The 27,626-nt window shown below is 46.9% G+C and overlaps 1 protein-coding gene and 1 long non-coding RNA gene across 2 annotated transcripts in view; one reads left to right on the top strand and one right to left on the bottom strand.

Moving 5' to 3' along the window:
- Window positions 1-7,221: 7,221 nt before the first annotated feature.
- The window catches only part of LOC125758054 (uncharacterized), a 31,557-nt gene continuing 11,152 nt past the window's right edge, over window positions 7,222-27,626 (bottom strand). The window contains exons 3-5 of the mRNA XM_049414691.1: window positions 26,430-26,586; window positions 16,789-17,056; window positions 7,222-7,274 (exon numbers count right to left, since the gene is read on the bottom strand). Coding sequence (XP_049270648.1) covers window positions 7,245-7,274; window positions 16,789-17,056; window positions 26,430-26,586 — 455 coding nt within the window. The 3' untranslated portion in view covers window positions 7,222-7,244. The remainder of the gene's footprint in view (window positions 7,275-16,788; window positions 17,057-26,429; window positions 26,587-27,626) is intronic.
- LOC125758055 (uncharacterized) overlaps window positions 25,305-27,626 on the top strand; it is a 265,336-nt gene continuing 263,014 nt past the window's right edge. The window contains exon 1 of the long non-coding RNA XR_007415779.1: window positions 25,305-25,415. This is a non-coding gene — a long non-coding RNA (uncharacterized LOC125758055). The remainder of the gene's footprint in view (window positions 25,416-27,626) is intronic.

Raw genomic sequence — 27,626 nt, 5'->3', positions numbered from 1 at the left:
GGATTCGATCCCGCGACCTTCGAGTCAGCAGTCGAGCGCCATAACCACTAGACCACCGTGGCGGGGCGCTGCCTTCTAAAGTTGTATCCGACTACAGAATGTATATTCTAGTTCACTATAGATTCGTTTTGTTTTGTTTTGTCGCGCTAGATGTAGATGTAGATGTAGATCCTAAACTGCTGGCTCACACCCACTCAGGGGGATTGGCCAAGAATCGGGTAGCTTAGAAAAAAATATTTAAAAGCTAGAAATGAGAATAATTTCTTATTTTGTATCACAGAAAGATTTTTACCAGCTAATTTTGCGAGAATAATAATTTAAAAAAAAAAGAAGAAAAGGGTGAGTGGAATTATTTCTCATCAAATAAGACATAAATTAATATAGAAAAGAACGTTGCTCTATTTTACTTTTGATTAACTATGGAACTTTGGAACTGTGGCTATTGTGTAAATTTCTTTGTCTGTTCTATGAAGTCTTGCATGGCCTCGCATACTTTCCCGCTGCTGTGCCCAAGGGTAAGTGCACCTAGAGATAGTAAATTTGAGGTTGTCAACTCTAGTCCCTTGGTGCGTTCGGCGTCGTTGGACTGAAATTCTTCTTCTTCTTCTTCTTGGCCAAGAAATGGGTGGATGATTCCATTATTAACATTACCGGACTGCTATATTTAAATAACATATTGAAGATTTTCTCAGACAGTCACGCCCTGCTAAATTCTGTGGACTTTATTGTTGCACATGTTCTGTGACGCAGGGAAATTTGAGTGCGTGGTTAAAACACTGATGTCGTCCGGTATAGTCTCTAACTATAGGGGTCCAAATGAAATCTTCATCAGTTTTAGGTGGAGTTCGATAGTACTACTTGACAAAAAAGACCGAATTTCTGTTGCGACCGCATCTCAAAGATTTTCTTTCTTGCCCCACTTGATACAGCTCCGAAAAATGGTACATATTTTTCTTACCATTCAAAAATAATAAAACAGAACATCGTTCTGTTTTATTACTCAGACGAAACTGTGTTGTGATGCATGACTTAAAGGGGCACTAAAGTGAAACAACAAATTAAATTAGGCTGATAAATTACATTCCGACAACTCTAGTGTCGTTAATTTCAACACCGTAGGTTTAATAATAAATGAGAAAATCATTGCTGAAAGTCTCTTATAAATTTCCCGCCGAAATCTCCGATGCTGACGTCACAGCTTTTTTTTTTCGTACTTTAGCCCCATTGGCTCAACTAAATTTCTTGAAAACTAAGTCTCTGGCTCCCTCAGATGGCAACGTACTTCATTTTTACCGATTAGGAACTACGTGTAGGCCCTAGTAGACGCCGTCAAGATCTATGACGTCACGGCGACTGATGCGGGAACTTAAAGGAGGCGTCGCCACTCGCGCTTGCTTATTGCGCGTTTTCTCGCTTACCAAGCGTCTTCTCACAGCAAGCGTGTTTGCCATGGGGAAAGAGTAATTTACTAATAACAGAAAAAACGTTCATCCCTTCAGTGTCCCTTACTCACCGCTACTCACCACTGTTTCACTAAAGTCACTGCGAAACGAAGAACGCGGCAAAAATACGCATGCTGCTCAAATGGCTCCTCAAAATCGTGCACGAAACGCCTAGCGCACGCATGCGGGAAGCCAGACTCGCATGTCGCGACAGAAAGACGCATTCAAAAGGCACTCTGTGTACCTTTAATGAAAATTATGTGCCTATCATCGAAATTCAGTGCCTTTCTGCACCTTTCATCAAAATTCAGCGTCACCTCTGTGCCGTGAGCTAAACAGATTCGCTGGTCCATCAGTGCAATGACTCGGAGATAAAACCCAGTGACAGACACTGGCGCCGGCCCTTTCAGCTTTGCTGGTCAACCATATCCACAGGGTGTAAGGGTGCGGATTTTGTTCATTTTATTTTCTCGCTATGAAAATATTGTCAGTTGCAATCCCAGCCAAGCATATATGACCGAGCTTTTCACTCTCGCAAATGTTTTCGTACAGGTCTAACTATAAGAATGGGAGATGCAAGAAACGTGAAGCTCAGTGAGCCTCTTTATTCAATCACGATTACAGAGCAACAACAACATGTAAAGGTTGACTTTTTTTCAAACAACCAGTCAACAAAGAAAAAATCACAAGGAACTCTGTGACAGAACGCAGGAGCATTAACACACACATGTCAAGGGACATCGAATCTCAAAATTATGGATTCCAAACAGGCACACATTCAGGTAAGGCCGATGCTGTCGCTAAAGAAGCGAGAACAACTTGACGAGAATCGCCATTCAAGAAACTGCGTATAAATAATACGTTGTCATCCATACAGGTCGATCGCATAAGCACGTTCTGCTCGCCATAGAAGGAGGTCAGGCTGGCGGGCCCTTTCGTCTTTCGAAAAAAAAAAAAAAAATACGGACGCAGTTCCACTGTGACGACCACAGGTGTATAAGGCCACCGCGCGGGGAGGCTAGCATTGATCCGTTCGATTTTTCTTTCCGCGTAGTAAAGTTTCTTTCGCGCTAAGTGGCCGCTGCACTGCGACAGTCACTTGAGACGCTCTTGCACCCAAGATTAATATCCTTGTAGTACAGAGCACGTCGTCGAGTTTCCAAAGCTCTCGATTGATTCATTCGACCGCCGCGGGAGACACGAACGTGCGTCGTATTAATGAATTTTCCGAAGTCACGAAGCCATAAGAGCTGTATACTAAGATTAACCTGCAATTATTACAAAGCGATTTCGTTTTTTACAATGCACCAGTCGGCGGAATGGAAACGTGGCTTGACATAAAAAAAAAAACAAAAAAAACTTACCCTGCTAAGTACCCTCCCCCACCCTTACTATAGGGACGCGGGAAAGGGCCAGCTTCGCAGGTAGTCGTCAAAACTTCTTGAACGTAAAAGGGATGCGCGAAATGGTTGGGTCTATGGGCGAAGATGGAAAAACCTGTGTATATGAAACACAGCCTTCACTATGACACAGCAACGTCCAAAAATTTCTTAAATGTCAGTTGAACGTCGACTATTCAAACGTTAAAAGTCTTTTAAAGTCTGAGTGCCCACCACAGTTTCAGGTTGAAGCGCCGTTAACCACCGATGCGCAACACCAGAAAATAATAGCACCGTCTCGCTTCCCAGCCCTTCACACTGATTCTCGACCTTTCCGGCAAGCTTCTAGATGAAGCTCCTTCGATGAAGAGCTTGAAGATGCCGTTGAAGTCGGCGGCCTGACCTGGAATCCTGAAAGAGTAGCGTAGAAGCAGGCGTGGCGGCCGGCAGCCGTTAGCCAAGTAATCTCTACTCATGAAATGTAGAGAGCCGCGGTCCCTCACCAATTAAAACAAAAAACAAAAAAAAAACTTAAGGCAGCTTTGCACCAGTGGTGCCAAGCATGAAGGAACAGCGGAGTTGGGCGGCATTTCTAGTTTCTCTGTGTCTCTTTCTTTCTTCCTCTCCTTCTTTTCGCTTTCTCTCTTTGTCTTTTTTCATCTATTTTTGTCTCTGTTTCTATTTCTTTCTTTCTCTCTCTATATATTTCTTTCTCTCTCCTTCTCACCCTCTCCATCTTTCTTGTCTTTCTTCCCTTTCTTTCTCTCCCTCTGTTTCTCGCTTCCTCTTTCTTTGTCTCTTTCTTTGTTTCTCTCTCTTTCTGTTTCTTTCCTTTCCTGTATTACTCTGTATTTTTATCTCTGTTTTGGGTCTGTTTCTTTCTATCTCTTTATCTCTCCGTCTATTTCTTTCTCTATCTTTCTCGCTTTCTTTCTCCCTCTCTTTCTTTATCTCTCTCTCTCTCTCTCTGTTTGCTCGTCCTCTCACCCATCCAAGTTATTTCACCCCACGCCGGACAAACGGGCGCAACGAGAGTGCGCACGTCAGGCACATGTGCGGTGAGCGAAGCAGGGGATGAAGAAGAGGACGAAGACAGCACGCGCCGGGCACAGTTTATTGCACACATTTCGTTGCCGAACCTCGAGCTTAAACAGCTACGCTGTTCAAAAGAAGGGGACAAAAGAGGTTTGTACACTAAACAGCGCTTGGCCATATCGCATTGAACCTGCGACGTCATATGTATATATTGCGGGCGCGCGGTTAACGCCTTGTTCAACGCAATGATCAGAATCGCTAACGCTGCTGGCTGTTCGACTTTCTTCGCTACTGCTTCAGGGCTTCCTTAACCGGTCGTACATTGAATAAGTGAGACAAGCCTCGAGAGGAATATCTCTGCAACTATTGGTCAGAGACCTCCGAGGTTAAGCCGAGGCGCTGCCTGCGGTGGAATTCCATTCATTGAATGACGTTTACATTGCGTAACTTTCAGCAGGCACTTCCCCTTTCGACTTTTTTTTTCCTTCCTTTTGCTGGCGCTATCATAGAAAGCGAATGGCAGAGCACTGCGAAGAATAACTTCACTGCATTCAGCACTCATGTGAGAATGTCGATAGGATCAAGTTACCCCAGCAAGCAACGAAACAATGAACAGCGGCCGTATTTACCTCGAAATACCCTCGCAATGTCGAATGTATAGTTATCTTATACCAAGAATCGAAAAAGATAAATATCCCTAGGTGTAATACTAATTACAATTAGTCAAACTCTACTTCCAAGATTACACCAGACTTACGATAGCAACGTCGTGGCAGATACTTCCCGATTGAATTTGGGTGCCGAAGTACCCATCACGCAGGAATTTTCGGAACCGAGTACAACTGCCACCGCCTGGCCCCATCCATACTAATCTAAACTTCAAGTCCTAGTCACTGAAACGTGTTATCACCTCCAGCACCGTGACCTCCAGTAAGGCGAGCTTTCGCGGGATGTTACTTGCACCACCATATTTATCGTCATGAAGTCTTAATAAAGCGATGAAAAGCGATTTTAAGCTAATATTTTCATCTCTATTCAACTTGTAGTTCGATCTGACCGCTATCGCGTACACGCCACCGCGCACACACACGCGCACACACATAAATGTGACATCGATATAATTAAATATTGACACCTCGTCTTTCAAGGAAACCCGTATAACAGCTGAAAAAAAAATCGCATAATCTGTGCAAGGCATAACACGAGCAAAAATTAAATGAACACGGAGAAGTAGGTGCGCTTAACTAAGTGCTCGACCAACGTTCACTTGTCATCGACGATGCTTTGGTGTAGCTTGTACGTACACACACGCACACAAGCGGGAGGCAATGCACAGATCGTTTCTGCTGCTATTTACACGCACATCACAAGTAATACTGAAACAGTTGCTAGTTCGATTAGCAGATGTCAGAGTAACGTGTCAACGAAGCAAGTATAGACCAAGCATAAAATACTGTTACAAGTCTGAACAACTCCGTTCAATAGAGGAGCAAAGAGAATGTATGAGAAGGCAATGTCAGGGTATATTAATGGTGGCCCGAACAAATACCATTGACTCGTACCGTCGACAGTAATTTGCTTGTGCGAATTATTGTTAAATAGGTCTCTTTTACATAATGATTAGCTAGCCCAGCTAAGCAGGAGGGTATGTATGAAAATTCTACAATGTAAAGGTATGTCAATGTAATGTTAATGACGGAATCTGCAGTTTGATAGCCAACGCTCCTTTTTTAGGTACAATATCCGCCACAAAAACCGCTGACGTAAAATCAAAGCAATATATCTTCCTATTATTCTAATAAGGTCACTCTTGAAAACACTTCGCTGTTTGCTACACAGTCCGTTAGAGACTATCCTATACGAAAGTGTACAGACTGCGAAAATTGCGAAATTACTTGTACTAATTACCATTTAATTCATGGAAAGTGTAACTTTTTTAGATGGCATATATATGTTCTCTGTTTCTCATTACTTCATGCCATGGTGAACACGTCATCAGTCTCTAACGGCGGAGACGAACGCTATTTCTCTTTACCAATAATAATGGGCAACTTATCGCTGTACTTTGATATAAGACAACGGTCAAAAAGTATTTCAAATTCTGCTGGCCCTAAAAAAAAATTCCAGCAAATTGCAGATGTGATAGTTAACCACAGTGAAGGCAGCCACTGAGCATCACCACAAGCGTAATGCCACCGGTTTAGAATGGTTATTACAGTAAGAAGCATGGGTCCTATAAAGATATTCGTTAGAGAACACTACATCTATTCAAGCACCGGTGTCCCAAGTTGACCTCCTCCTGCAACTCTTTCGACACCGATACACCTTGATCCATTGATTCCCCAAATAACATTCAAGATTCAACGAGATCAAACGCCCAAGGCGTAAAAAGAGGGCGCGTTTTCCAGACGCACCCGGAATGAGATCTTTTGTTCACCAGAGTTGTTTAATCACACCAGTTGCCACAATGGTGAGCTCGCCGACATGTTACGATTCGCTACAACAGCAAGAAATCGTGATGTCTCATCGTGCTGTCGTTCCTATTTCATTTTACTGCTCAAAGATGGTACCAGAATTAGTGAGCAGCCAATCGATCAATCTATTAATCGATCGATTGATTCACTCTGCACTTGTTAAACTCGGTTTAACCTGCCAAAGCAAAACATGACCTGGTGTTTGAAAGATGTGATAGTATACAGGTAGGGTCGGCATTTACTCTGTCCAGCTGGAAATACTTAGCCCGTACTTGAAACGAAGTGAACGGGCGCTTATTGGCTGCAGTTAACTTTTCATATAGTAATGCCGCAGCCGCGGCTGTTAGTCGCACCCGCGTCTTCGTTCTCAGCCTCAGTGTACCGCACAACTGTTGTGAGATTTGAACGGGTATCACTTGTGGCCAGCGCGACAGACACAGACAAAAGGCAAGGAAACGGCGCTGCGTTGCATCCGTTTCCTCTGCCTTTCGTCTTTGTCTGCCAAGCTGTAGCCACGATGAAGCTTCAATCAGTGTTCAATCAGTGTTTAATCAGTGTTCAAGCCCAGTGTGCAATCTTGCTCATTGAACGGGTATTTCGAGGGCCCAGTTATGCTCTCGATGTTAGCAGCACGTGATCCGTGGCGAGAGTGGCAGCCCGAGTGATTAAATAGCTCCGGTGCGCACAACGGATGTAAAACAGCAACGGCTTTCAGCGAGATTCTCTCTCAAACGCGAGATCCTTCAGCCGGTAAAGGACATATGGCTTCCCGTGATGATGACGAACCGAGCACGTGGACAGGGGCCCAGTCACCGACGTGTCGTAATGGCGGTGAGTGATGGAGACACACCGTGGTCGACAAACACGTGACGTGAAGCAGAGTCAAACGATGGATGCCCATTTCACAGCTTGCATCACAGCCTCATCACTAGCTCGGACAGCACCTGGAAAAAGATTGGAAGACACGTGACTTGAAGGGGAGAGAGCTAGGAAACCTAGGAAGTCACACATTTCATATAATTTATTTTCCACTTCACAGAGCGGAGGGCAGGGAAAGAAAAAGCTCAGGAGAACTTGAATAGGCTACCTTGCCTGTTACAGTTCAGCATCACGCAGTTGCAGCACACACAATCAGTGCAAATAACAAAATGAGAACATTGATTATGTGCGCATACGCTCTGCGAGAGATGCAAGAAAATAAGCACTCACGCCACTTCACGTTTGAAATAGCAGATATGAGCCTCATGATAAAAAGCTTTAACCTCAGACCTACAATATTAATGGAAGAAATCACAGACTCATTGAAATGATCAGCAGGTGGCTGAATAAAGGAAGCCTCCAGCGTAGAGCCAAGCTTTCGACATGAGGGACTTCTCTTCGGTGTCGTCGCAAGGAAAACACATCTCCTAGTCAATACGTTGATCGACTTCTGTGACAGCAGGCTTCCTTTATTGGACCATTGCCTATCATTTCAAATCTCCACTTAACGAAATATTTGTGGCCAAAACTGAGAACGAAGGAAAAAAAGCAAGAAGACAGATAGAACGCCAGCGTTCCATCTCGCCTGGCGTTCTATCTGGGGCTCTATCCCGTCTTCTTGTTTTGTTGCGGTAGCAATAATATGGACACTATCGGCGGGTTTTTGCCATCGGCGTCGCCGTCATGCTCCGCATAAAGTTCAAATTGACAACATCGCCCCGCGCACGGCATGTTCTACGCGCGAGTAAAACTATGCAAGCGATGGTGACGAACGCGGCTGAAGCAGAGATGAAACGAGCCGGCCATCTCCGTCGCACGAATGGTGCATACAATAACATCACCACGCGTGCGAAGCCTGCAGTCGATGGCCCTTCAGGCAGAGAGAAAACGCCCCTGCCGTCCTTCGCCAGGCAAGGGAGCGTCAGTTAGGGGGTGGGGGGTGCTGTCGCTTGAGCAGCAACTGCGAACTTTGCTCATATGGGCGCTTGCGCTATCTGGACAGACATCAGGATACGGCTCGTAAACTTGTGCTCTCAACGTATGCACCACAGAAAGCAGGCATTTGCCGAGCAGCTCCTAGCACAGCCTAGACATGCATAGTATAGCTTAGCAAGGGGTGAGAAAGAGAAGTGAGGGTTAGAGGGAGGGAAAGGAGAGAGGGAAATACGGAAAGAGGACAAGAAAGAAGATGTAGAAAAAGATAAAGAAGAACGAAGAAACATGAAAGAAAGAAAAACAAGATAAAGAAAGAACTGAATCTGCGTTCGCCAGCGCTTGCTTGCCAGCCCCGCTGTTTATTCAGATTGCACAGGTGTGAAATTGCCATGGCTTTAATTTTTTGTTTGGATAAAGTATGCCTTCATGAGAGCTCAAATGTTGTGTTGTTTTGTTTCCGCTCATACCCAGAACCTCAATCTACGAAGAGCGTGACTCACTAGAGCAGGCCTTGCAATACGAGTTATGTTGCGCACTATCCGAGTTACTTAAATTGTTTTACTACTCCCTCAGTGAACAATGTAGGCACATGGCTTTTCGGCCCACATGGGAGTACCGGCGGTTAAGAGATAACAGAAGAAAATGCGTAACACGCTTCTTGAAGTCCTTGTCTCTGAACTCTCCATAGACATGATACTCTCGCACAGGTGTTCAGAGCACGCATGTATGTATGTATGTATGTATGTATGTATGTATGTATGTATGTATGTATGTATGTATGTATGTATGTATGTATGTATGTATGTATGTATGTATGTATGTATGTATGTATGTATGTATGTATGTATGTATGTATGTATGTATGTATGCAAGCGTATATAATATCGACCCCAGTTATCGCCTAAAGGTGCGGCCAGCACGGGCACTGCGGATTTGGTTACGCCAAAGCTACCCGCCGTGGTGGTCTAGTGGTTATCGTGCTCGACTGTTGACCCGGAGGTCGCGGGATCGAATCACGGCCACGACGACCGCGTTTCAGTGGCGGCAAGATGCTAGAGGTCCGTGTGCTTACGTTTAGGTGCACGTGGATACGCGCGTAGGAGTAACGCATGCAGCGAACCGGTCCACCATACTTATTTCTGGGGTACTGCGTGTCAAAAGCACAATGATTGAGGCACAGTGGTTAACACCGGATTCACTTTGACCACCTCGGTTCAGTAACGAGCACCCGAATCTAAGTATGTAACGAGTGTTGTTGTATTTCGCCCTCGCCGAAATGCAGCTACCGTGTCCAAGAATCGAACCCGCGTCCTCGAGCTAAGAAGCGTGATACGTTACCTGCTAAGCACGGCGGGTCCGGTGAATCATAATGTCATGATGCATCTGCCACCCTGCAGGCACCGAACATGGCTCCCAAGAAACATGCATTAAAGTAATTTAGGCCATTCTTATGCCTGCTGGTGTTATTAAGGTGAAAACCTTAGATCTCTTAGTTTCAAGGTCGCGTTGTGAGGTGCAGAAAATATCACGTGAGCACGCAAGCTGCGAGGCATTCGCGTGACAAAAAAATATTTTAAGAAGTGGCGTTCGCGTATAATATAAAGTTCCCGGCAAAATAGCCACACCCGATGGCTTACGCCTTCAGTCGTCTCCGGCGAACGCCTAAGGGACCGTACGTATGAGTCTTTCTGTAGTTATAAAATGTGGACGTTCACCTAATGTAAAAAAAAAAAACAGAGAAACTTCAAGAGAGAAATGCCATGTCAATACTCATTTAAAGCAAGCTAAATAAAAATAATTTTAAAGGGCCCCTCTCTAGTAGCGATTGCAATTTTTCGTTAACCCCTGGAATTTTAAGTCCTGCCGTCAAAGAAATATTTCGCACAACAAAAATTTTAAATCAGCCCATTATTGGAGGACGAACAGACTGTGTTGTAATGATGCAGAACTATCGGTAAATTGACTATCGATAGTATCGATAGTTTCTTTGAAACTATCGATAGTGTAAACAAACTATCGATAGCACTACTATCGATGAACTATCGATAGTCGAATCGGTGGTACTATCGGTAATATTGCTAGCGATATTACTGCCGCGCGTGTTTATTGCTTTCTTTTGATGTATTCAGGTTTCACCCACAGCCTGTTAGCTGCGTGTGACGCAGACCGCGCCGCAATGTTTGAGAAGTTTAGCGATTGTTTGACATTTTAAGGTTACGCGCCGGACGCGAATACTCGTGTTTACTCGAGAGCTTACACGAGCACCAGCGATAACGCTGGAAGGTTTGATGACTGATGTATAAAAGACGAAGCGTTCCACCGATTGTCAGATTACTCGACGGCCGGCGACTGTTCTCGCCGCAATCAGTGCGCAGCGTGTATCGCTTGTATTCTGAGTTTTGGTTTTCTGGGCTCCAGTTCGACCAAAAAAAGAGCTTGGTATTTCCCAGTCCTGCTGCAGCATTCTTCACCGTCACAACGACGTGACAAACTATCCATAGTGGTGCGAATAACGATGCTGTTGCTGGCTGGCCAAATTGCCGAAATATTCGCGATAGCCTACTGTCAGCTTCCCTTAATTATTGAGGAACTTTATGTCGAGAGAAATTATTTGCGCTGTGAAAATGGTGGCATATGTCCATCAATAAGTTAATATTTAAAAGCAACCAGTTACATTTTACATTTTCTTCGTCCCGTCCGTCTGCGCGCTGTTTTTTGCACATTTTACAATTAACAAACTTAGTTCTTGATAATTTTTTAATTTTGATATCATCAAATGCAATATAAAACTGAAGCCGCGCAGTTCCATCCCATGCGGCTTCCTTTCCGCTACAGCTGAATAGTTTGACTTTATGACCTTGTGTCAGCGAAGTACTCTGGTGAAGAACGCATGCATGTCAACATTCTTGCCCTTCAGCCTGCTGCTCCGGCTCCACTATGTACCACGCGCGCGGGGAACCAAATTTATTCTGCAATGAGTTTGCGCTGTTGATTTTAAACTATCGATAGCACTATCGATAGTATCTTTTACCATAGATAGTTCAATAGTGACTCAGCTATCGATAGTATCGATAGTACCATCGATAGTTCTGCATCACTAGTTGTCATGTTGTCGCACCACAAGTGTGCCACTTCCAATAAACTCTTTTTTTTTTAACACCTAGCCATGTAATGTGCATATGTACATCTAGCTTCTTGTGACATGTTATTTGTAAGTGTGTGTAAATGTGCCAAACATCAATTGTACGTGTTGCCTCCGCCTCATTTCATGCGTTTATTTTTGTCCATGCTACTGAATTCTGTTTTGTCTTTCTCGTGAACGTATTTCTAGCAAGCAAACGTTATGTTAAATTGTTATTCCATCTGTGATACAATAAATTCTTCTAAACACAGACAAAGGCGCTCGGTCTGCACAAGGGTCAGCTAACCCCTCTCCCATAGTAGAGTACTCATAGTACTCTGAATCGTTCACATTTTGTTCTAAACACACAAACCAAGACGACGATGAAATGTTATGGTGAAACCAGAGAACATATATAACTACTGCTGAAACTGGTAATCAGGGACGGCTGCATGCAGCCCTCCCATAGCAGGGTACATTATACTCAGCATCGTTGATATTTTGCTCCTAACACACAGCACTCTTAATCGTCAAGCATTTTTTAAGTACATGTAACTCATTTGCTGTTCTTATCAAACGGCTGAATACTCTCCCATAGAAGACACAGCCTAATGAAAACAAGCAGATAATGAAGCCAAGGAGGATACAGGGGACGTTAATTGTACTGTATTACGTGTATTGTAGTAATTATAATATATAGATGTGAAGAAAGCAAGGAAGGTAGGAATGAAAGAGGAGAGAGAGCAGGCAGGTTAACCAGGCACATGCTCGGTTGGTTACCCTACGCTGGGGGAATGGGAAAGGGGAGTATAAAGCTGAGAGAGAGAGAGGGAGGAAAAGGAAAGAATGAAATGATCCGTAAATGCACTGACGCGTATGTGGCGGTGGCACTATACAATAGTCCAAGGCGTTCACTTAGGCCCGTAGTCCTCAACAAGCACAGAAGTCCTTCAAGTGCCTTGTGAGCCGCCCGCCGGCAAAGGCCGAACCTGCAACCTTCGGACCGGGCGCGTTATCCGAAGGTTGCAAGTTGGGTTCCTGACGGTGGCAAGTTGTCTTTTCGGCCGCTTTACTTTCTTCACATGTCTATCACAACTACTGCAATACACTTAAAACAGTGCAATTAACGTCCCCTGTACCTTCCTTGGCTTCATTATCTGCTGGTTTTTATTAGGGTGTGTCAAAAAAAGAGACGAGTCCTCAAAATTCCCTTCCTTCATTATCCCATAGTAGAGTACATGGTGTTCTAAATCGTCAGTCATTTTTTTCTACACACAGCTCCTGTAGATTAGTATAGTAAAAACATCATGGATGTGGGATGGCTTATTGCTTACCCATAGTAAAGTACAGATATAGTATTTTTAATCGTTAACCTTTTATTTTGACTAGCTTCCGCAGTGGAGTACATTTTACTCTAAATCGTTCATATTGGGCTCCAAACACGTTGAACACAACGGCGTTCAGGAACAGCTGTATACAGCTCTCCCATAGTAGAGCACCTGGTACAGTCTGAACCGTATGTATTGAAATCGAAAAAAAAAACACGAAATGATCGATATATTGGATAACTTCATATACAACTTTTAATGAAATTATTGAACTTGCGATGCGAATTTCGGTGCGCAAGTTGGCTTCACAGCACTGTTTTAAGATATGTAAGAAAGACGCCTTCTTGGCAATACGTGGTTAGTATATATTTTTTTTATTATTGTGTATTTTTCCATGGTTTGTAGTTAAAGATATGCGGAGTTATGTGCAGGGGCAGGTTGTACGCCAGAAAATAGGGTATTGATGTAAAAAGCGCCTCTAAGTCTTCACGCGCAGCGATGCGTAATCGTCGTGCTCCGTGTTTTTTTTTCAATATCATATTTAGGTGCTTCTTGGGATGCTGTACACAGCGGCGACGTAAGGCTTCTCTTCCCCAAGTTCGACTGCACTGATTATCGCCAGCCTTGCGAAAAACAGCAGGTTCTTCTGTTTTACGGCATCCACCGGGACAAAAAAAGGGAGCTGACAAGTGAACGGCGACGCCGGGCCGGCGACGCAACGACGTGGAATCGTGGGGGAAAGCACGTGATGGCAAGCGGTAGTTTTTAGTCGCTCCGCGCGGCGTCTTCCTAATCACACTGCTCGATCTCCCAAATGCACGCGAAAGAGTCCCGTTTCGCGGAGAAAAAGCCAATTGTTTATGACGAAAAGCCAACTTCGTGGGGCGATTGCCGCTGCCCGATGTTCGATATATCAAGTGTTCAGATTATTTTTCTTCGATGTAGCCGTAGATTTTCCTATGCATCGACGTTAAAGCATTGCCATGATCGAAAATAGTTCGATATAAAGGGTAATTCGATTCACCCGAGTTTGATATAGTCTGTTTCGACTGTACTTTCTATCGTCCACAGCCTAACGCTCCACAAAAGTAGAGTGCACATAGTGCTCTAAAACGTTCGAATACTCAAGCGAAGCTTATTATGACTCGCATATGTCGGTGGCGGCGCCGTACAATACAAACCGAGCTCTGGCGAGCGTACAAAAATGCGACCCTCAAAGGTGCGCCGGTCACGTGCGTATAAGTAAGCGCCGTTTTCCAATAATCGATGCTCTCTCGATCGTGGGCTTGCTGGCGATCAGCCGTTTCTGATATGGCAATCGGTCTTTTATCGAGGTGACGTCATTTCACGTTGCCATGTTTTATTGTTGCCTGGATATGAACGAATGGTCGTCGTAAAATTCCTAGATTGTTTTTTTTTTCTCTATTTTGTTAAGTAGCGACAACCGCTGAAGCGCCACCGATGAATCTTATTGAGTAACGTTTGTTTTCGGCAGCCATGTTCTTCCTAACGCTTTTCGAGCGCCTGGTGTATAAGCGGGGCACGTGTCTCCCGCTTCTCAGTAATAGAAATGCGCGTGACGTTTGCGTATTGCCCGCTGAAAGGTGCGTGGCTAATGTACTTAAACGTACTGCATGGCTTTGTAAATCTTCTAAGTTTGGAAGAACATGGCGGCAGACGCCGGCAGCGCGTGAGAGACGTTCAGGAGAGGAGGCAGTTGTTGCTACTTAGGTACGGTACGGTACGAAGAACTTTATTTAAAAGATCCGGAGAAGTGCCACCCCTTAGAGTAACACCGCGGGCCGCTCCCACGTGGGGACAGTTAGACCTAGCCTAACCGCCGCATCGCAGGCTCTCTGGACGGCCCAAAGTTGATGCTGATGTTCTGAGCTCTTGAGGGCCGAGCTCCAGTTCTGCTCTGTGAGGTCCTTATCCCCACGTAACGAGGGGTACCGCCAAAGCATGTGCTCTAAATCGCACATTCCCCCGCAGCCAGGGCATTGCGAGCTTAGGAAAAAGTGAAAAATCTGGGGACTTAGGCCGCCGTGGCTGCCTGCAGCAACTGAAGTGTTCCGCTGCCAAGCACGTGTACGATGTTCCGATTCCTGGCATGGAGGAAGGAAACAGCGAGGAAGGAGCATTGCGCACACGGAGGTTTAAAAAAAAATTGCGCAATGCGATAGATAGGGCAAGGGCTCCTGAATTTTAACAATGAAGCTGTTATACCACGGCGTAAAGTGTGTGACCGTGCCTGAAAACTGTCATCATCATGAACGGGTGTGTGCAACAGAATTCGGGCAGATCCCACTATTCACCACTACGGCGTGACCTGTAATAACCCTGAGAACGAGTACAGAGAAATAAAGAGAAAGAGAGACGCAAACGTAGAGACGGAAAGAGGAAGAGAAAAATTCTTGCCCAAAAAATTCTTCACGAGGCGGGATTCGAACCCGCTTACCCTCGATCCGAAGGCGAGCGTCCTACCCACTCGGCTATCCAGGCACGCCAGCAGAGCCGACATATAATGTAGCAAGGTGGTGGGAAAGGGAAGTAAGCATGAGGAGGAGGGATAAGAGGAGGGGAGAGAGTAAAGCGTAGCACATAAAGAATGAGAAAGAGATAAACAGAGAAAGAAATGCAGAAAGAAAAAGAAAGAGAGACATGGAGAGCATCAATGAAAGAAAGATAAAGAAGTAGAGAGAGGGAAAAAAAGATAAAAAGAAAGAGGAAGCAAAGCATCGATATGTCTAGCGACCAGATACCGCACCACCTGGCCAAACCGCGCATGCGCAGTAGCGAAGCCATGCCCACCGATGGAGACATCGCGCGCAACCTCCGCTCTATAGTGCATAGCCTGGCTGCGTACTCCCGAGTAGGAAGCCGCGCATTTCGAAGCTAGACGTGTCGGTCGACGGGGATTACGAGCGGTGAGGGGCCCGTACTTCGCTGTGTCAAGCTTTGCGCGACTTAGTGCAAGCTGCCCGCATTTTTTACGAAACAAACTGTAAATTTCATTTATCAAGGAACAGCTTACCACTCTCCCACAGCAGAGTGCATTGCACCCTAAGCCCAAGATCGTAGTTCCTTTCACGCGCGGTAGGCAGCTCATAAAACCCCGTGTCACATACTCGAGCACACCGATCACGCCAAACGGCAACGTGCACGTGCGGGGCCGGGCGACTATCCCCCTCGAGAAAGTCACAAGCAAACTGTGAGTAATTATGTTCCAGCCACTTCTTTGTGCATATGTAAATGGTCATCCTCTCTACCCGTAATTTACTTCTTTGCGCCCATCCCTAGAGTTACTGTACATGCTACCATAGGAGTGCGCAAGGGGGGGGGGGGGGGCACAAAATCTGCCCCATACATTGAACCCCCTAGTCACCTAAGAGGGGGGCGCGCAAAATCTGCCTCGTACATTGACTTGTTAGGAGGGGCGGGGCACTGCGATTAACCTTCGCCCACCCCCTGATGGGGAACCCTGCGCACGCCTATGCATGCTACATTGAGGTATACCATATACAACAACCCTACCCACCCGTACTCCTGACTCCTGTTCTGTTGGCAGCAGCTCGCTCCAAACCCACGAGCCCACCTCGCCCTCTTGCTGTCATTAGATGAGTTTAAGTGGAAAAATAATGTAAAAGTTGTGTGAAGCCTACCGTGTCTATTCGCATAATACCAGCACTGTCGTTTTTAGTCTCGGCTATTAAGCTCATTGAAAGCAATTAACGATAACATGCTAACACACTTCCCTCGCGTTTACCGCCGCGTCGCCGCAGATTATTTTTACAGCAGAACTGCACATGACTTGGTGAGATTTGTTCGTGTCCGGGGACAGGACATCACAGCAATAAATGATCAAAATGCATTTTCTTGGCGCTGCTGGAAGCTCGTGTTCTTTCGGACTTGACCAATGGGAAGCGAGGGGAGCGCTAGGGTGAGACTTCGCTACCCCTAATGCAGAACCCTGCGCACGCCAACGTGTGTAACGTCCGTGTCTTGTGCTAAACAGCTTTTCCGGTCGTCCACTTTCACGGAGTGGAATAGGGCTCCTTAATCTTTGCTCATTTGTATTACGCATCGGAAACTCACCTGGGGGTAGTTGTGGTCGACGGTGAGCGACGGTAGGGACACCGTCTTGTCGCCGTCCTTGAGCGTTACCATGGTGACGGTGGGTGGATGCTGCTGGTGCTGCGCGGCCAGAGCGGCCGCCATGGAGTTTCCCGGCTGTCCGCGCTGACCACCACCTCGTCCCCCGAACGGCAGCAGCGGAAACAGCGCCTCGGTGGCCGCGTTCACCATGCAAGGGTCATCGCCGCGCAAGGAGCGGCTCATCGCAGCTGGCGGTGGCTTCTTCGGCCTGCATCCATACCGCGAATAATCGCAGTTAAATCAATGTACGAGTGATGTGTAAAGAGGTTCATTGGACGAGCCTAACAAACAGGCGGTAGATCGGAAATGGACATAGGAAGAAGAAGATGGTGGTGTTCGAACGCCGATTTCTTTTGTCTTGTTTTCTCGCCTAGGATAAATTGGCTCATACCCACAAAGGGGATTGGCCACAATCAATAAGTAAAATTATAAGGAAAATTTACAGGCAATGCAACATTAAAAAAACAAAGAGAACGCCGATCTCGTGGTGCCTTCCTCTCGTTATAATGATTTTGAGCCCTGTCATTGCCTTCATTCTTTCATTATAAATGTATCATCGTAGGGCATAAGTAACAGGTCAGTGCGTGCAACACCGCAAACGAACAGCGCAAGCATATATATACAGGGTGTTTCAAGAAATGTGTCCAACCTCCTCAAAAACTCAGGAAAATGCGATATTTGATTGCTCCCTTCAGAATTGGTTTTTCTGTAGTGGCAGGGATTTTAAGATGGTTAAAGAAATTATTTCGGACTGTAATTAAAAAACTTAAATTAATTAACTTTTTAATTAGTGGAGGTAGGTGATTGTGTCAAACGGGAGAATTGAAGCTCTTCATGCCAGAAACCCAACTCAACTTTGAGATTTCGAAAAAGTGGCATCTAGTAGTAATTACTAAGTAATGAAATTCAACCAAATTCAATAGTGAAACCTAAACAGAAACATGGAAGAACGCAGCTGCCATATTCTTCTGAGACGTCCAAAATGAGTGGATGACTTTTTCTGTAGCGCTAGGCATCTTAAGATGGTCAGAGACACGACCTGAGACAGTAATTAAGAAAGTTAACTTAATTAACTTTTTAATTAGTGGAGTTAGGTGACTGTGTCAAATTGAGGAATTGAAGTTCTTCATGCCAGAAACCCATCCCAACATTGAGATTTCGAAAAAGCGGCCTCTAGTAATAATTACGAAGTATTGAAATTCAACCGAATTCGATGGCTTTCGCTGTTGAAAGCCGTTGCATTTCGTTGAATTTCATTACGCCACAACATTAACTAGAGGACGCTTTTTCGAAATCTCAATGCTCGGATGGGTTCCTCGCGTGAAGAACGTCAATTATCCCATTTGACACAATCACCTAATTCCACTAATTAAAAGTTAATTAATGTAACTTTCTTAATTACTATCCTAAATGATGTCCTTAACTACCTTAAGATTCCTGCCGCTACAGAAAAAGCAATTCTGAAAGCCCCTAGCAAATATCGCATTTTCCTGATTTTTTTTAGAAGGTTGGACACATTTCTTCAAACACCCTGTATATATATATATATATATATATATATATATATATATGCAGTGCCACTTTATTCTGTACACCTTCGTAAACGGGAAAAATCCAACAGAAAAAAAGGAACTAGGACGAGCCCCTTTAAATGTGTATAACTATTATAAATGCGTGCCCATTAACGAGAATACTGGAGAGTGAAAAAATGTTTCAATGTTTACCTGCAAACACCTTGATTATACCGTGGGTGACTACAGGTGTTATTAACAAAAGCCTTTAATTTTAAGGGCGCAACCGCGAAGTAAACACTGTGAAAGCTGAAGCTTGGTAGTAGCAAGCTGTAGGTCAAGGAAACGCGTTTCTTTTTCTTTTTAAAGGAGGCGGGTACGTAGCCATGGGCCTCAAACGATAGGAAGTCTTGATTTTAGTCAATTTGAAGACTACTGGCGACACATAATGACGAAGTGTTGCGTGAGTGCTATAGACGTGACCAGACAGCGACAGTATCAGGATATTGATTCAGTTGTTAGCAATCTGCCCGTTCTGTTAGGCTTTTGTTGACAAGTGGACTAACCTCCAATAAGGCCTATGAAGCACTGGCATACTTAAACTCACCAAGACCCTTCCCCCGTACGTGCTTTAAGGTCCATCCCTCTTTGCACTATTAACAGCCTCTCTTTCTTTCAACCTCCAGCTTTAGTTAGCGATCACTTACTCTTCATTGATTCGGCAGAACAGATGACCTACCCAAAATGAGAACGCTTGAGCGTTATGGCAAGCTCTATGGTCCTCTTTTAAGAACGCTGGCGTTTAATGTGTAACTTAGGCGTGAATTCCATAGACGTATCCAGTTTGGTTCTGACGAGATGTATTCGAGCTCCGTGAAAAAACTACTGCTGACAAAAGACTTTCGGCCAAGATGCATTCAGTGCGGATACTTAATCGCTCGGTATAAAGTTATAAAAATTTGGAGGACTCTTGAGCTTCGCCTTCAAGAGTAGAACGCGATAGCGTAATCGGACCCCGTTCGCATCGTTTTCTCAATAGCATGCCTTCGATTCTCGGTGGACGCCTCAGTTGTGCCGCAAGGAAAGGAACTTTCTGTGCGCGTAACGTAGGCCCTCTCAAAGTATCCTAGAATGCCTACTGCAAGTGCAGTTGCGTATTGCCCACTACGCCATAATTCTTCCTCTTGCCAATTGGCAAAGTACCCACTACGAGTCCGTATAAGGACCCAACACGCGCACCTGCTCATCTGGCCACTTTGTTGACGCTATTGCAGATGGTGATGATGATAAATTATGCCTGAGCGCTTTGTCATGGGTAGAACTTTAAACCACCCATTCGTTGCTCATCTCATATGTTTTGGCGCCTGGTGAAATTCCACGCTTCTGCCACGCAATATTACCCGTGTTAATGACACTTCTCGCACTCCTTCACATTCATATAGTGTTTTTTCTGAAGGAATTCTGAGCACATGAGCGGCTTTGCGGCAGAACATCTGCTTGTCACGCAGAAGGCCTGGGCTCGATTCCCACTCGAACCGAAGATTCTTTTATCATCTATTTATTTGCGTCTATTTCGATTTTTCGCTCACAACCAACGACGCCCACACCGGAATTTCTGCGAAACGAGCTCTACAACGCTATCGCGATAACACCTAAGACACATTGCACCCCACCATTCGTGCCCCCCAAACTGCGTCAATAGCCGGTGCCATATAGTCTCATCATTGCAGAGAGAAAGAAGACAACACCAAAAACACAGTATACACAAAAGAATATTTAATATCCATACTTTCAAATCTTCTCTGATTTCTACTGCATATCTTTTTCATGATTGAGATACAAAAGTCTCTTGTTCTTGCCCAGTCCTTCATCCTGGGTTACTGGTTTCTAGTCTGTACTGTAATCTATTCTACTCCACATGTGATGACTGGAGCAGAGCGCTTAGACACTATAAATTCACAACTTGTCGGTGAGGGCAAATGTGAAAGAAGCAGGTCTCACTCAGTTGGACCCAACCACAGTGTCTTACACCCTGGACGCAACCCAACTCGTTGAGGCACGAAAATGATGGTCATCCCTATCTCCATCAACATCAACATCGCCGAGGCCAAAATGGCCGCCCGTTCGGCGGGATCGGCATACACTGACAATCTCCAAATTTAGCATGCTCGTTGTTCGACACGCCTTCTTATCATTACGTTACGGGCCCTATAAAATCCGGCGCTCAACATGCTTGGAAGCAACGTGACCACGGGTAAGGCCAGCAGCCAAAAAATGGCAGCGCCGTCGGCGAGGAAGCCGCAGCCTCGTAAGCGGCCGCCGGTCAGTCCCAGCGGTCAGAGAAGCGAGGACGACAAGAAGGCGCTTCCTTCACCTCCGCCGCCGCCGCGCGCCAAGAGTGCCACGGCGAAAGCCACGACATCCGCAAGCAGCCACGGCGGCGACTCGACGGCCACGAAGAATACGGCGGCCGCCGATTTCGAGAAGCTTTTGCGATCGCTTTCCGGCGACACCATCCAGAAGCGTCAGTCGCTGTCCTCCTCGACTGAGACGTCGTCGCTGGAGGAAGGGACAACGGAAGAGCATTCCGACCGCGATGAGCTTTACCGAAACGTCCAAGACCTGCTCGGCGAAGTACTGGCTGGCCTCGACGCCGAGAGCTCCTCTAAGAAAGAAAATCAGCAGGGCATGGTCGTTCTGGAGGATGCCGTCGAAGCCGCAATGGAAAACATGCTGACCGACCTGCGCCCAATGGTCGCGCCATCCGCCGGCCGCTCCGGGGTCGGCAGGGCGAGCTGCGACCTCACGGTTCGCTTCGCCGACAGCGACGGTCCCGCCAAGTCGCGACCCGACAGTTCGGCGTCGACCTCGAGACCGCAGAAGAACACGAAGACGGCCGCGGCGCAAGCACCAATCATCAAGAACAAGAATAAGCAGCCTCAGCCGCAGCAAGGAACCTCGCTGTGGCCTTTCCGTCGTAACCGGGTCGACACTGCAGGCAAGCCAGATAGGAACGCCGCCGCAGCTTCCGCGAAGGTGCAGTCGCAGTCAAAGCAGCCCCCCAAGAGAGACTCCATCGGCCAGTCGGTGGACAGTGAGCTGTTGGCAGCCATGGACCGCAAGATATCGTGGGGAAAAGCCAAGACGTACCCCGGCAGCGTCACCCTTTCGGAGCTTAACGACGACGGCACCGGTACGAGCAAGACGAGGTCACTCAGAAAAATCAAGAAGAGGAAGCCGGCCGAAGCGCAGCCGCAGAACAAAGGAGGGACGTCGCTTCTCCGGAGCATTCTCGGAATAGTGAGCTCGTCGCAAAAGACGGCACCCGCGCCACCGCGTCCGCAGGCAAAGGGCGCTGCAAAGCGCCCCATCAAACAGCATTCGAACGGCTCTCGCCAGTCCAGCGGCAAAGGGTCGCCGAGTGGTTCAAAGGCGAGCAGGAAACGGCAGCGGCGGAAAGAGAAAAAGGCAATGGGTGCGGCGGTGGAGCCAAAGGAGAACGAGCCACTGCCCTCGGTAAAGGAAGTTCCGGAGAACGCGGGGGCGCCGGAGAACGCGGTCGCGCCAGACAATGCGTGCACCCGCGCTGACGGTCCCGAAACTCCTGTTGCGCAAGTTCCTGGTGCCAAAGATCACACCGCAACGGATGCTTTCGCTGTTGACACTGGCGCCATACAGGAGCCCGTAGCCGAAGCAGCTGGCGCGCAATGCGCGGATTCGGGTCCGGAGACGTGTGTTGTGTCCGCTAGTGGCGATTAAGACGCCAGGTGGCTCACGAAAACAGTTACACGCACAAATTTTAAAACACTATATGCATTTGAGCTTCCTGTGCGATGCCTTAATTTTTTTATAATGGCACCTACATTGGCACATGCAGTTTCTTTGATTAAAAAAAATCATGTGCAAATGCTACAGATATGAGTACGTCACGTACGTACTGCCCCCTTACCCACCATTTCATATTATTTATGTTGAGAACACACGCTATTAAAGAATCAACTTCCTTGTTATTGTTCGCAGCCCTTCAACACGCGCAGTGAGTGTAATCATTTCGGGGTTCTTGCCAGGTCGGGATAGCTCCTATGCGCTGTCTAAATTAGCTGAAGTAAATATTCCGACATGAAATTCACTGAGCTTAACTTCCTTGAAGCCAAATAAGCTGAGCTAAATACCAATTAACAGTGAAAATGACCATGCTATTGTGGTGTCGCTGCCTTGAACGTTGTGGCGTCACATCCCGTATTTCAGTAACGTCGCCAGTTTACGGTTTTCGTATAACTGTCGTTGTTGTTATTGTTGTTGCCAAGTCCAGTGCTTCTTCAAAATATCTATAACGTAGCGGCGAGCTGTCGCAGAAATTTCAAAAAGTGGTCTTGTCTTCTTCAAGGCAGCAACAGTTGATGCATTCGAGAAAACAAGACCACTTGTCGAAATGTTGACTCCGGCGATACTACCTGTTCAATAATATTCATATCTTCGAGAAAGTTTAGCAACACTTTGAACAATGTACGCCATTTAACTAGTTTATTCCCAACTCACTCGTACCTATTCATACTTGTTTCGGCCACTTTGATGCGATGATGATGATAGTTGTTATTCCTGTCCGCACGGTCTTTCGTGCCAGCTACTCGACATATCATCTACAGCCACAATATCGAGTTTCACTTTGACCTTCATCTACAAGGTGATTTGCACTCTGACTTTTTTCCCGTGAGTTGCAGGAACTTGCTCAAGAACCTTACACATTGATTGATTGATTGATTGATTGATTGATTGATTGATTGATTGATTGATTGATTGATTGATTGATTGATTGATTGATTGATTGATTGATGCAAACTTTATTTGGATCAATGTTCCATTTTCTTTGCAAATATGCACCGTACGTTCCTCGAGCAAGAGGGACAATGGTGGAATTGATATTTACATAGTTGCCAGCCACTGTTTCTCGCATCACGTCATGTAAGCCGTCGAAACAAATTGCGTTAAACTCAGCAAAGCATCGCACATCTACGAGCTGGCCGTGAGAATGCTTGAACCTTCGTAAAGAAGGATAGATGACTAACTCTGCAATGACCATCGCCGGCGACATCGACATCGGTAATGGCTGTCGGCCGATACCGACGCCGGGTACAAAATTGATGGCCCAAAGCGGCGCGTTCTCTCGTCTTCCTCGGCCGCAGAAATGACGTCGATGCCAACCGCGGGCGACGGGTGCACAGGCGGCTGATTCCACCATCGACGTTCTATCGGCGCGCAGGCGGGGTAGCCGCCACCGCAGCGGCCGCGCCCTCATGCTATGCCCAGCCAAATTAGCGGCCAGGTTCAGTCGTTAGCCCTATGACAGGAGAAGTCACGGGTGAACCGGCCGTCGTCGCGCGCAGTTCTTCCTCTGATTGTGTCGGTCTCTGCGCGTCATCTTCGTCGCAAAAGTGCGCCAGGGTCACGGCATCGCGAGAACAGCGGGAAGACAAGATCGTCCCGTCACGGCACTCAGGGAACGACGATGCGTCCAGCATCGGCGGCTGCAGCGACAGCAGCAGTAGGATCGAAGAGTCGCCGAAACCTGAGCCCCGCGCCTCTGGCCACTCGCAGAGCAGCACCGAAACCTCCGTGAGGAGCCTCGACGACGACAGCAGCGTCACCGTCGTCGACGACTCTTCTTCGGTTCTAGCGCCGGCGACAAAAGTGAGCGACCGTTCTCAATATTCTGCCGATCAGACTTGCAAGATCAATGCGCGCTGTCGGAAGAACAGCTGCAGCAGCGGCGAAGAACTGCTGAGTGAGGAACCCGCAGTAGCAGAATCGTCGGAGGCACGCGCCGCGAACGCGACGCCTTCTTCCACGACGTGCTTGATACCGTCCTCCGAGCCTCCGGCACCCGTTCCGATCCAGGGCCAGCTAGAGTTGCTGCTGCGCAATCCCGATAATACGGACACTCCTCGCTCGAGCGAAACGGACTCCCAGTCGCTGTCGGCCATGCAAGGATACGGCGCCAGCGAGGCGACCGGCAGCGCCCTCGGCTACCCCAACACGTCGACGTATTCGGCGACGCCTCACTCGAAGCTACAGGACTCGTCCTACGCGTCCACGTCCACGGGCAGGAGAACGGACCCCGGCGGTCAAGAACGCACCGAGGAAGTACCCAGCGCGTCGAGCGCGCTAAGCCACGACCGCTCTCCGGTGGCGAGCGGAAGCTCTTCGCCCGGGACGCAGCAGTCTCGTAGGATCACGTGGGGCAAGGCCAAGAGCTATCCGGGCAGCGAGACGGTGTCCGAACTGGAAGACGAGCGCTCCGCCGATTTCACCTCGCAGATGAGAGCCTTCCGGAGAAAGCAGGCCGCCATGACGCGCGTTCCCGTCAGGCATGTTCACAGGGTACCGATGCAACAGGTGATGGCGACGCCGCAACCGCAGTACAGGTACCAGCGAGGCAGGTTGGTCAGGGGTCAGAAGCGGCCGACCTCGAGGTCGCGCTTAGACAGAGATAGGGACTGGGACAGAGACAGAGACAGGGACAGGGACAGGGGCAGAGACGAATAGACGGCTGGTTGTGCGTTGACGATATATGCTAAGCCTATAGTGAAATTGAATTTCTACAATAAATGGTATGTGATTTTGTCGCACCGCCGACAACAGAGAAGGTTTCATCGTTTAATAAGCAGATCTCATAAAATGGTATAAGACGAATACTGATGTGGATCAACCAGGCGCAGATCCAGGGTTTTGCTGAGGGGTTCCGCCTTTAAGATGGTGATTGATGATGATGGTAATAGCAGTAATAGTAATAACAATTTATCGCGTCCCAATCAGCGTTCTAAGGAAAGAGTAACGGCTGGGGAGATGGACAACACAATTTTATTGCGTGCTATGCTGACGCTGCGCATACGAACTTCAAGAGGGGCATCAGGATACCCAGACATTTGCCCCGCCACGGTGGTCTAGTGGTTATGGCGCTCGACTGCTGACCCGAAGGTCGCGGGATCGAATCCCGGCCGCGGCGGCTGCATTTTCGATGGAGGCGAAAATGTTTGAGGCCCGTGTACTTAGATTTAGGTGCACGTTAAAGAACCCCAGGCGGTCAAAATTTCCGGAGCCCTCCACTACGGCGTCTCTCATAATCATATCTTGGTTTTGGGACGTTAAACCCCAGATATTATTATTATTATACCCAGACATTTCTCTACCCTTCTTTTTAACCTCCACATGGAGCCAACGAAGCGAAAAGCGAAGTCGCAAGAGAGCCTAGTATGAGGTTTTATAAAACTGAGAACAGTTCTCAGTCAGGCAAATGCGTATGCGAATGGATGTATCTGAGGTACGATGCACATCTTCGCAGACGCGTATTCATTGCCGAGTTCCCAATGTGAAGGTGCGGTCCCGGTATCGAGTTTTACATCTTAACCCAGGGGACTCAAACACGCGGTCCGCTGACCTTTCGCCAGCGGCCCCCGGCCCGCACATGTCTGTCTTCGTCCCACAACTTTGGTTGATTTCTTAAGTATGTCTATGAGCTAATCAGACATGACTAGTTTCTTTTGTGAGCGTTTCTTTCGTGAGGCACTCAATGCGGTCTATGCGTTGAAACATAACCGTGAACTGAAGTAGCCTAGAGTACTGGGCGAGTTGGTATAGATTCATGTCGAAGCGAAGCGCGTGCAAAACAGGACACAGTAAAGATCACAGGACAGGCGCTACACAGGATAGCGCCTGTCCTGTGTGTTCTTTACTGTGTCCTGTTTTCCTCGCGCTTCGCTTCGACATGAACATAACCGGGAATCAAAAACTATTTCAGAATCAGCATAGACATTGTAGTGATCCTAGAAATCGGTGTCGATAGGTTTCTCGAATCCTGATGCCAGATGCCCTTCAGATATATGGGAAAGGCCTTCTTTCACAATGCAACGTTAGCCGACACCTTGTTCAAGCTGCCCCCCTTCCCTCGCTCCAGTCTTGTTCACTGTCCGGCCCTCACGGGGCTAAATTTCGAGGCTGCGGCCTGCTATAGCTAAGGTGAGTTTGAGACCCCTGCCTTAACCAGCATAGCGGGCACCTGCAGTCCGTACTCACCTTCCCCTCTTGACGACGGGCGCCATGGGTCTCCTCTCCGGGTCCACCTCGTCGAAGAGCCGCATGAGAAGCTCGGTGTTCTTGACTCGGACCACTCGCTCTGGAGACCGGGGCCTACGCTCTCCGGACCCCTCGGGAGGAGTCAGGGGGCGAACCGCTGCGCGAAAGCTAGAATGTCGCGTTCACAGCTCTCCATACCTCTGAACTGTGCATGAAAATAAATACACACGGTGTGATCCAGGTAACAGACGCAGGAATGAAGAACATGCAGTTATCAGCACGAACAACTTAATATTCGATAGTACAGTCGAATCTTGTTATAACGAAGTAGCATCGGGATCGTAAATCAGGTCGTTGTATCCGATATACTGGTAAACAGTAGAGATGAAAACCGCCAATCTGGCTCGCACAAAAGCGCATTATCGAAGGCTTCAAACCACCTATAAACGAGATATTTCTTACCTGTCTTCTTGTGGAATTTCAACCTAAATAAACCGGAACATGAAAAGCCGAAATTATAGCAGAACGAAAGTTCGTTGAAAAACGAGAATGCGGTTGTGGTTGTAGATTGACTTCCAATATTTACTTCGCTTTTTATGCTACTTTTCGAGTGTTGAGCCTCGCTAAACGAAATGTTTCTTCGTTACAGCCGATATCGTGGCGGCCCTCACGTTTTATGCTTCGTTATAGAAATAATAAATGTCACTGAAATCAAGCGTAACCAACCAAACCTCGTATTTAGTTCACTATAACCGAAAATTCATTATATCAGTGTTATATCATTATATCAGACGGTACTGTACACACATGCGCGGCGTCTGTTATCGAAGATTAGTTGTTCGCGTTGTTAACCGTCTTTCCCGAACAATTTTGAGAGCAGGGTACACCGATTCGCGGCATATATTATCGAAGATTAGTTGTTCGTGTGCCCTCTTCCTGCATCTGTGACCCTTACGACACTATGCACGGGGCCCTGTTAATCAACACGAAGCCTGTAGGACCGACGTAACACGTACAAGTTTTTCTCACTAATATTTGCGACATTCTTCAATTCTGTTCTGTAGCAATGCCTTGGAAACTGCATTTCTGCACAGGCCTAACTTCTTATTGATGCAGCTAAAGTGGATGCTTGGGCGAGTTGGTGCGGCCTATCTGGAAATTAAAAACAGCGCAAAATACACAGGACCAGTAAAAGAA

Source organism: Rhipicephalus sanguineus, chromosome 4, assembly GCF_013339695.2.
Source record: "Rhipicephalus sanguineus isolate Rsan-2018 chromosome 4, BIME_Rsan_1.4, whole genome shotgun sequence".
In the NCBI taxonomy this organism is placed as follows: Eukaryota; Metazoa; Arthropoda; class Arachnida; order Ixodida; family Ixodidae; genus Rhipicephalus; species Rhipicephalus sanguineus.
This window is presented reverse-complemented; position numbering and strand designations above follow the sequence as displayed.